Below are 10,556 nucleotides of genomic sequence, written 5' to 3'. Positions count from 1 at the left end.
CCGAAGGAGCCTGACTTTGGTTCCCAATTAAAAGGAAGGTACCCTTAGAAACTATAAAAGCCTACCCTTAAGTACTCCATGCAAGACTGTCCAGCAGAATAGGGAGGGTGCTACCTCTGCTGAGCTCATTCAGGAGTTGTGCTTTGGAGCCCCAACACCCCACATTGAGTCAAAGCCATTGTGGACCAAGCTGGAAGATGCCCAAGAAGTGACCGACACCTCTGATAAGAGTGATCATCTGAAAATGATGGGCCAAGTTGCTGGGCTGCAATGCAAAATAATTTATTAACGTTAAATGTTATCGGTACAGACCTTTCCGCTAGATTTTGAGTGTTTTGGTTTTTGCTATAAACCTCATACTAACTACTAAGTCATGTCCCTATTGAGACCTGTTTGCAGACAACATTACTCTTGATTTCAGTGCTGTCAGTGTGGTGCTCTCTTTAGGCCCGTGGCACACCCACTTGTATGTATGTATGTATAACTTTATTTATAAAGCGCCACAAGGGTACGCAGCGCTGTACAGTCTTACAATATACACAATTACACACAGGGAGAACAAGTGATATAATAAATAAATACAATAAATATATATATATAAGTGCCATGTGGTAAGAGACACAGTAGGAAGGAGGTCCCTGCCCCGTAGAGCTTACAAGCATGGGAAGGCTTTGCCAATGGCAGAGCAGTCACTTATCACTATATTTCTAATGGCCAGCACCTTCCAACAACATTTTGCATCTACCTGTGCCGGTAAAATCCCACATTGTTAAGTACCATTGGGTCACAGCCTGTGTATGGTTGATTTGTAGATTGTAAGCTCTTTTGGGCAGGGCTCTCTTCACGTCGGTTACTGATTGCTTTATATGTTACTCTGTATGTCCAATGTATGTAACCCACTTATTGTACAGTGCTGCGGGGTATGTTGGTGCTTTATAAATAAATGTTAATAATAATAATAATAATAATGTAGAGTGTAAGCTCTTTTGGGCAGGGCTCCCTTCCCCTCCTGTATCGGTTACTGATTGCTTTATATGTTACTCTGTATGTCCAATGTATGGAACCCACTTATTGTACAGCGCTGTGGGATATGTTGGCGCTTTATAAATAAATGTTAATAATAATAATAATAATAATAATAATAATAATAATGGAAGCTCACCACCTTTACCCAAACCTTCTGAATTATTGGTTGGATCATATGTGTTACCTGTTGGCTGAGTGTGTTCGCTGTTGCACAGAGTCTATTGCCAACATTATTTTACTGATTGGAAATTAAAAAATGGGTCAGGCTTTTTATAATAAGTCACACTGATCCCCCCCGAATACGGTAACATTTACTCCTATCATAGTAGTCGTTAAAGCAAGGCACAGAAACAGATTTTTGGTTCACAATCTTTGTTACCCGTAATCTGAATCTGAATAAGTCCCAGAATCCATCTTTAAGATGGAACAAGGTGAGGGAGGGGTGGAATGATTCTGCCAGCCTGAGGGGCTCCCTTTGCCTGTGTATAATATATAGTTATAGAAGGTAAGATGCAGGATTTTAAAATATTCCCAAGTGAATAAGGATCAAGGCAAAAAGGGAGATATATTTTCCCCTTAAGTGCAAGTACCAAGCTGTATAATTAGGCTTGCCATTTGTCTGCTCAAAATGGTACTGCCCAATGGCGCTCCTCTCTCCTACTGAGCTGTGTCCAAAATGGCGCTGGCACGGAGGTAAGGGCATGATATCATATAAATAAAGAGACACCAAAGACCTGAATAAAGTACTTTCTTGCAAGTTCCTAGGAGCACTCTAAATTGCTATTTCTGACTGTTTTGGTTGCCGACCCTTTGGCCATACACGTTAAGATCCGCTTGCCTGGCAAGGTCGCCAAGCGAGCGGATCTTCTCCCAATATCCCCACCTATGGGTGGGCGATATTGGGGGAATATAGGCTAATCTGGTCGCTTGGCCCTGGGGCCAAACTATCAAATTATGATGACTGTTAAGGACGCAGACGGTTCGGGGACCACGGTTCGGGGATCCGACTGAATCTTTTAACCTGCCTGATCGATATCTGCCCAATTTCAGGCCAGATATCGGTCGGGCAGGCCCGTCGGTAGTGCCCATACACGGGCAGATAAGCTGCCGAATTTGTCTAAAGGACTGATATTAGCAGCTACAATCGGCCCGTGTAAGGCCACCTTATCTCTGACTGCCTTTTGGATCCTGCATATTGGACTATTTGTTTACCTGAACTATAGCTTTCTCCTGACTACAAACCTGCATAGTGTCGAGCCGGCCCTGACAGACTTACTTCCAATGATAACAAAAGGAAATCTGTATGAAATGCAGACAAGCAGTCTCTTCACTTATGCGTTTCCTTGAACATTTAAAAGAAACTTAACCCTTTATTGTAGTTGAAGTGTTTTCTGAGCCTCGTACGTCTCTCTCACCAGGGCTCTGTTCAACAATTCAACAAAAGTCGCTGATTTTCTGTAAGCTTCATACTCTGCCTAGTAACAACCACAATACATTTTATCATTGGACTGAATTGTTTCCTTGTCCAATCAGTGCTGACCTGGGGAACTAAGCAGGTTATGGCTTAGTTACAGGCAGTGTAGGAAGCAGAGTAAGAGAATGGCTTGTTATATCTCTCTAGTGTTCCTTCTGGGCTTCCCTGCCGTGTATTCTGGTGAGTCGGATTTCCCCTTGTATTGCCCCAGGCTGCTGTTACATGTCTATTTAGGAATCTGAGGAATGCAACAAAGTGTTCACAGCTGCTTTCCTGTTTCCTAGGCAGTCACTCTTTGCACTACTATATATCCATGCTTTCAGCACCGGCCCATGAAGTGCCCCAGTATTCCATTGTGGTATATGCCGACGGCTTACCAATTGGGCGATATAACAGTGACTTACATCGGGCTCAGTTTCTGATTCCATCTCTGAATGTACTTACTGAGCACTTGGAGCTGCAGACTAAATTTGCACAAAGGTGGCAGGTTTATCAGGAACGCAAGATGGCGTTTCTAATGGGGTTCTTAAACAGGACATCCGGTGAGTGTAACAATAGCACAGGTATATTGTGTGGGCACAACTTGGTCTTTAGGGTTGGCTCCTGTAACATATAACAAGGTTACAGATGTATAGAAACATTGGGGTAACAGTCACCCTGCTATAGTTCCAGGGGTACCCAGGGCACAAATAAGCACTCACCCCAAATCCCCCCCTAACTGGCCTTCAGGCTGGGCCCCCTTAGCCCATAACAAGGTTACAGATATATAGAAACATTGGGGTAACAGTCACCCTGCTATAGTTCCAGGGGTACCCGGGGCACAAATAAGCACTCACCCCAAATCCCCCCCTAACTGGCCTTCAGGCTGGGCCCCCTTAGCCCATAACAAGGTTACAGATGTATAGAAACATTGGGGTAACAGTCACCCTGCTATAGTTCCAGGGGTACCCAGGGCACAAATAAGCACTCACCCCAAATCCCCCCCTAACTGGCCTTCAGGCTGGGCCCCCTTAGCCCATAACAAGGTTACAGATATATAGAAACATTGGGGTAACAGTCACCCCGCTATAGTTCCAGGGGTACCCAGGGCACAAATAAGCACTCACCCCAAATCCCCCCCTAACTGGCCTTCAGGCTGGGCCCCTTTAGCTCATAACAAGGTTACAGATGTATAGAAATATTGGGGTAACAGTCACCCTGCTATAGTTCCAGGGGTACCCAGGGCCCAAATAAGCACTCACCCCAAATCCCCCCCTAACTGGCCTTCAGGCTGGGCCCCCTTAGCCCATAACAAGGTTACAGATATATAGAAACATTGGGGTAACAGTCACCCTGCTATAGTTCCAGGGGTACCCATGGCACAAATAAGCACTCACCCCAAATCCCCCCCTAACTGGCCTTCAGGCTGGGCCCCCTTAGCCCATAACAGGGTTACAGATATATAGAAACATTGGGGTAACAGTCACCCCGCTATAGTTCCAGGGGTACCCAGGGCACAAATAAGCACTCACCCCAAATCCCCCCCTAACTGGCCTTCAGGCTGGGCCCCCTTAGCCCATAACAAGGTTACAGATATATAGAAGCATTGGGGTAACAGTCGCCCTGCTATAGTTCCAGGGGTACCCAGGGCACAAATAAGCACTCACCCCAAATCCCCCCCTAACTGGCCTTCAGGCTGGGCCCCCTTAGCCCATAACAAGGTTACAGATATATAGAAACATTGGGGTAACAGTCCCCCTGCTATAGTTCCAGGGGTACCCAGGGCACAAATCCCCCCTAACTGGCCTTCAGGCTGGGCCCCCTTAGCCCAAACAAGGTTACAGATATATAGAAACATTGGGGTAACAGTCCCCCTGCTATAGTTCCAGGGGTACCTAGGGCACAAATAAGCACTCACCCCAAATCCCCCCCTAACTGGCCTTCAGGCTGGGCCCCCTTAGCCCATAACAAGGTTACAGATATATAGAAACATTGGGGTAACAGTCCCCCTGCTATAGTTCCAGGGGTACCTAGGGCACAAATAAGCACTCACCCCAAATCCCCCCTAACTGGCCTTCAGGCTGGGCCCCCTTAGCCCATAACAAGGTTACAGATATATAGAAACATTGGGGTAACAGTCACCCTGCTATAGTTCCAGGGGTACCCAGGGCCCAAATAAGCACTCACCCCAAATCCCCCCCTAACTGGCCTTCAGGCTGGGCCCCCTTAGCCCATAACAAGGTTACAGATATATAGAAACATTGGGGTAACAGTCACCCCGCTATAGTTCCAGGGGTACCCAGGGCACAAATAAGCACTCACCCCAAATCCCCCCCTAACTGGCCTTCAGGCTGGGCCCCCTTAGCCCATAACAAGGTTACAGATATATAGAAGCATTGGGGTAACAGTCGCCCTGCTATAGTTCCAGGGGTACCCAGGGCACAAATAAGCACTCACCCCAAATCCCCCCCTAACTGGCCTTCAGGCTGGGCCCCCTTAGCCCAAACAAGGTTACAGATATATAGAAACATTGGGGTAACAGTCCCCCTGCTATAGTTCCAGGGGTACCTAGGGCACAAATAAGCACTCACCCCAAATCCCCCCCTAACTGGCCTTCAGGCTGGGCCCCCTTAGCCCATAACAAGGTTACAGATATATAGAAACATTGGGGTAACAGTCCCCCTGCTATAGTTCCAGGGGTACCTAGGGCACAAATAAGCACTCACCCCAAATCCCCCCCTAACTGGCCTTCAGGCTGGGCCCCCTTAGCCCATAACAAGGTTACAGATATATAGAAACATTGGGGTAACAGTCACCCTGCTATAGTTCCAGGGGTACCCAGGGCACAAATAAGCACTCACCCCAAATCCCCCCCTAACTGGCCTTCAGGCTGGGCCCCCTTAGCCCATAACAAGGTTACAGATATATAGAAACATTGGGGTAACAGTCACCCTGCTATAGTTCCAGGGGTACCCAGGGCACAAATAAGCACTCACCCCAAATCCCCCCCTAACTGGCCTTCAGGCTGGGCCCCCTTAGCCCATAACAAGGTTACAGATATATAGAAACATTGGGGTAACAGTCACCCCGCTATAGTTCCAGGGGTACCCAGGGCACAAATAAGCACTCACCCCAAATCCCCCCCTAACTGGCCTTCAGGCTGGGCCCCCTTAGCCCATAACAAGGTTACAGATATATAGAAACATTGGGGTAACAGTCACCCCGCTATAGTTCCAGGGGTACCCAGGGCACAAATAATCACTCACCCCAAATCCCCCCCTAACTGGCCTTCAGGCTGGGCCCCCTTAGCCCATAACAAGGTTACAGATATATAGAAACATTGGGGTAACAGTCACCCCGCTATAGTTCCAGGGGTACCCAGGGCACAAATAAGCACTCACCCCAAATCCCCCCCTAACTGGCCTTCAGGCTGGGCCCCCTTAGCCCATAACAAGGTTACAGATATATAGAAACATTGGGGTAACAGTCACCCTGCTATAGTTCCAGGGGTACCCAGGGCACAAATAAGCACTCACCCCAAATCCCCCCCTAACTGGCCTTCAGGCTGGGCCCCCTTAGCCCATAACAAGGTTACAGATATATAGAAACATTGGGGTAACAGTCACCCCGCTATAGTTCCAGGGGTACCCAGGGCACAAATAAGCACTCACCCCAAATCCCCCCCTAACTGGCCTTCAGGCTGGGCCCCCTTAGCCCATAACAAGGTTACAGATATATAGAAACATTGGGGTAACAGTCACCCCGCTATAGTTCCAGGGGTACCCAGGGCACAAATAAGCACTCACCCCAAATCCCCCCCTAACTGGCCTTCAGGCTGGGCCCCCTTAGCCCATAACAAGGTTACAGATATATGTTTTGAATAGATATCAAGCTCACTTTTGGTTTCCAGACAGGGGCACAATCCATATCTACCAGAGGAAGTTTTCCTGTGAGTTGGAAGAAGACGGCACCATTGGGGGATATCAGGAATTTGCACTTGATGGCAGGGAGGTTATTACGTTCGATAGAGAGAATGAAGTGTTTGTGCCGGCGACACAAGAGGCCGTGACTATGCTGCCGCGGTGGAATCAGTATCTCGGCAATGCAAAAGGGAATAAGATGTACATGGAAAATGAATGTATTGAACATATAAAACTCTACCTCCCTTTAATAATGATGGACTTAGAGAAGAAAGGTGAGACTACAGAGAGATTACATACATAGTAATACACTGTCATTTAGGTTGAGAAAAGAAAACACATATCACTGAATTCAGCCTTATGGTCTAAATGAAAACTCACCAACTGCCTAGTTGATCTAAAGGAAGGCAAAAAAAAAAGTTCTCAAACCACCTTAGAGAGAATATTCCCCAACTGCACAGCTCCCCCCAATGTAACCAGCCCCTTTATATGGAACCTCCTTTCTTCTGATCTCATGGTTTATTATGACGACCACTTACAGTACATAATTATACCTGTACATAGTTATGTTATCCTCTTCCCTAGTATAAACAGACCCAACTTGGCCAGTCTCTCCCCATAACTGAGACTTTCCATACCCTTTACCAGCTTAGTTGCCCTTCTCTGGACCCTCTCTAACTCAATAATGTCCCATTTGAGCACTGGAGACCAAAACTGAACAGCATATTCTAGATGGGGCCTTACCAGCGCTCTGTAAAGGGGAAGAATAACCCCCTCCTCCCGTGAATCTATACCCCTTTTAATACAGCTCAATACCCTGTTTGCCCTTGCAGCTGCTGCCTGGCATTGCTTGCTACAGCCAAGTTTATTATCTACAAGGACTCCAAGGTCCTTCTCCATTATGGATTTGCCTAGTGCAGTCCCATTAAGGGTATACGGGGCTGCACATTGTTACATCCCAGGTGCATGACCTTACATTTATCCACATTAAATCCCATCTGCCACTTAGCTGCCCAGATTGCCAGTTTGCCCAGGCCCTGCTGCAAGGTGCCACATCCTGGATAGAACTGACTGGGCTGCAGAGTTTTGTGCCATCTGCAAACACTGATACATTACCCATAACACCCTCCCCTAAGTCATTTATGAACAAATTAAACAAAAGTGGCCCCAGTACAGAACCCTGAGGGACCCACTGAGAACCTTATTCCAAGTAGAGAATGTACCACTGAAAAGTTGTATATTTTATTTCTCATTGATTGTGTCTCCAGACCATTTCTTCTCTGTCTCCCTTTATATAAAGATCTGTATAAGCTGGGCTGTGTTACAGTGCTTGGGTGGCCCCATTGCATTTGAGTAAATTCTCCTCTTTATTCTGCCAGTGAAGCCCAAAGTGAAGGTTTCCATCTCAGAATCAGACAGCGGAGTTGAACTGCACTGCCGGGTGTATGGGTTCTACCCCCGAGATGTGGAAGTGAAGTGGATAAAGAATGGGAGAGATGAGATTCACTCAGAGGAGGCAGCACAGATCCTGCCAAACCCTGATGGCACCTATCAGATCAGAGTCAGTGTGGGGGTAACACCAGAGGGGGGCGCCACTTACTCCTGCCATATAGATCACAGCAGCTTGGAGAAGGCACTGGTTGTGCCCTTTGGTGAGTAACTTTATATAGCGTCCTGCTAATGTGTAGATGTTTTATTGACTTTATCTGTCAGTCATTATCTGCTGCTTTTATTTTGTAGAAGGAGAAACCAAAGGATACGTTATTTACATTGTAATTGGCGTTGTTGTGGCTGCTCTCCTTGCTCTTTGCCTGGGACTTTTTATACAAAGAAAGATGAATGGTAATGTTTCATTTTGTCTGCAAAATAGAATGTACTGTAAATGATAAGGATATTAGCAGTCACTGAGGGGTTCTGTGCCCATATAAAGGCACAAGGCTGCAGGCTGAGTTATACAGGGAACTCTGAGTATCACTCATGTATTATAAGGGATAATGTACCCCCTACTGTAAATGATAAGGATATTAGCAGTCACTGAGGGGTTCTGTGCCCCCCATATAAAGGCACAAGGCTGCAGGCTGAGTTATACAGGGAACTCTGAGTATCACTCATGTATTATAAGGGATAATGTACCCCCTACTGTAAATGATAAGGATATTAGCAGTCACTGAGGGGTTCTGTGCCCATATAAAGGCACAAGGCTGCAGGCTGAGTTATACAGGGAACTCTGAGTATCACTCATGTATTATAAGGGATAATGTACCCCCTACTGTAAATGATAAGGATATTAGCAGTCACTGAGGGGTTCTGTGCCCATATAAAGGCACAAGGCTGCAGGCTGAGTTATACAGGGAACTCTGAGTATCACTCATGTATTATAAGGGATAATGTACCCCCTACTGTAAATGATAAGGATATTAGCAGTCACTGAGGGGTTCTGTGCCCATATAAAGGCACAAGGCTGCAGGCTGAGTTATACAGGGAACTCTGAGTATCACTCATGTATTATAAGGGATAATGTACCCCCTACTGTAAATGATAAGGATATTAGCAGTCACTGAGGGGTTATGTGCCCATATAAATGCACAAGGCTGCAGGCTGAGTTATACAGGGAACTCTGAGTATCACTCATGTATTATAAGGGATAATGTACCCCCTACTGTAAATGATAAGGATATTAGCAGTCACTGAGGAGTTCTGTGCCCATATAAAGGCACAAGGCTGCAGGCTGAGTTATACAGGGAACTCTGAGTATCACTCATGTATTATAAGGGATAATGTACCCCCTACTGTAAATGATAAGGATATTAGCAGTCACTGAGGGGTTCTGTGCCCATATAAAGGCACAAGGCTGCAGGCTGAGTTATACAGGGAACTCTGAGTATCACTCATGTATTATAAGGATATTAAAAGTCACTGAAGGGTTCTGGGACCTTATAAAGACATCTAATTCAGTTCTCTGACTAAAAGACCCTTTTTAATTTTTTTAGGATTCAAAGGCAGCCGGCAGAGCGTAAGCACAGATGAACAAGATTAAACTCCATATCAGAGTCCAGGCAGATTTTTCAACACCAAATAATGTGAATATTTTTTACCCTATTGTCAAAAGTCTGTTACGTACAGTTGATCTTTCTCGGGGAAGGCGCACACAGCCTATGGGCGGATATGACTATTCTGAAGTATAAGCGAATACCTCGGGAAGTGTATCATGAAATGAGGGCATTATAAGTCTCATCTATTTCCATAGAGGTTGGTTTGACTACTTTAACCCTTATGGGAGATGGGAGTCAGAAGGGCACTGCTGAATATGCTTTGGCCCAAGGCTAACTGGAATAGGCCACACAGTGACCCTATGTTTTACCTTTTTTCACCCAAACAGTAGACTAAGGATTCAGTTCAAGGGCTTTACAGATTATTTACTTTTTGCCTGGTCTAAATTGACAAGACTATAAATACAGTGAAAGCCCATTGGGTATATTTATCAATAAGTGAAATTAGAGCTCACTGCAGTCTGCTAGAGTGAAATTCTACATTTCTATGGCATTTTTAAAAACATATTTATCACAGTGTAAACTTTCATTTTTATTGATTAATACGCTTTTAAAAATCCCATAGAAATGAATGGAGAGCGGCAGAACTTCACTCAGCAAAACTAGAAAACTCTGTGTTGGAACTGGAATAGGAAACCGCCTGCTGGGGGTATAGGTTAAATGGGCTGCACCCCCATGGATTTACTAAGGATTATGATCAGTATCTTATTGTGTATTTGCTTTGCTAACATTGATTAGAGTTGGAAATCATAGAAGAATGTGAACTTGTTTGCACTTTTATATTATTCTACAGGTCCTAGGTATTTACACTGCTTTGTGACTGTTACATATTTATATTTATTTTTATGATGATATGAAGGTTGTAATAATGTTGTAATACTGTTAATAATTGTAATCTTAAATGGGAAAATATTGTTGGTTAAAACCCTGCACTATGTATATATTTACCATAATGGTAACAATTTCAGTCTTGGTGCCACCTCGAGTACGACTCAATTTCGGTGGCCATACAGGTTAAGATCCGCCCACCTGGCAAGGTTGCCAAGTGAATGGATCTTCTCCCGATATCCCCACGTACGGGTGGGCGATATCGGGTGAATTCAGGCT

General features: G+C 45.4%; 1 protein-coding gene across 1 annotated transcript; it reads left to right on the top strand.

Annotated features, from left to right (window-relative positions):
- Positions 1-2,458: 2,458 nt before the first annotated feature.
- On the top strand, positions 2,459-10,543 carry LOC100494130 (major histocompatibility complex class I-related gene protein). Its single transcript, XM_004918936.4, has 6 exons — positions 2,459-2,680; positions 2,785-3,042; positions 6,390-6,674; positions 7,779-8,051; positions 8,140-8,241; positions 9,390-10,543. The coding sequence occupies exons 1-6, from the start codon at positions 2,626-2,628 to the stop codon at positions 9,434-9,436; spliced, it is 1,020 nt and encodes a 339-aa protein (XP_004918993.1). The 5' UTR covers positions 2,459-2,625; the 3' UTR covers positions 9,437-10,543.
- Positions 10,544-10,556: the final 13 nt, after the last annotated feature.

This window comes from Xenopus tropicalis, chromosome 8 (assembly GCF_000004195.4).
Source record: "Xenopus tropicalis strain Nigerian chromosome 8, UCB_Xtro_10.0, whole genome shotgun sequence".
Classification (NCBI taxonomy): domain Eukaryota; kingdom Metazoa; phylum Chordata; class Amphibia; order Anura; family Pipidae; genus Xenopus; species Xenopus tropicalis.
Note: the sequence above shows the minus strand (reverse complement) of the source record. Positions and strands in the feature narration are given on the sequence as shown.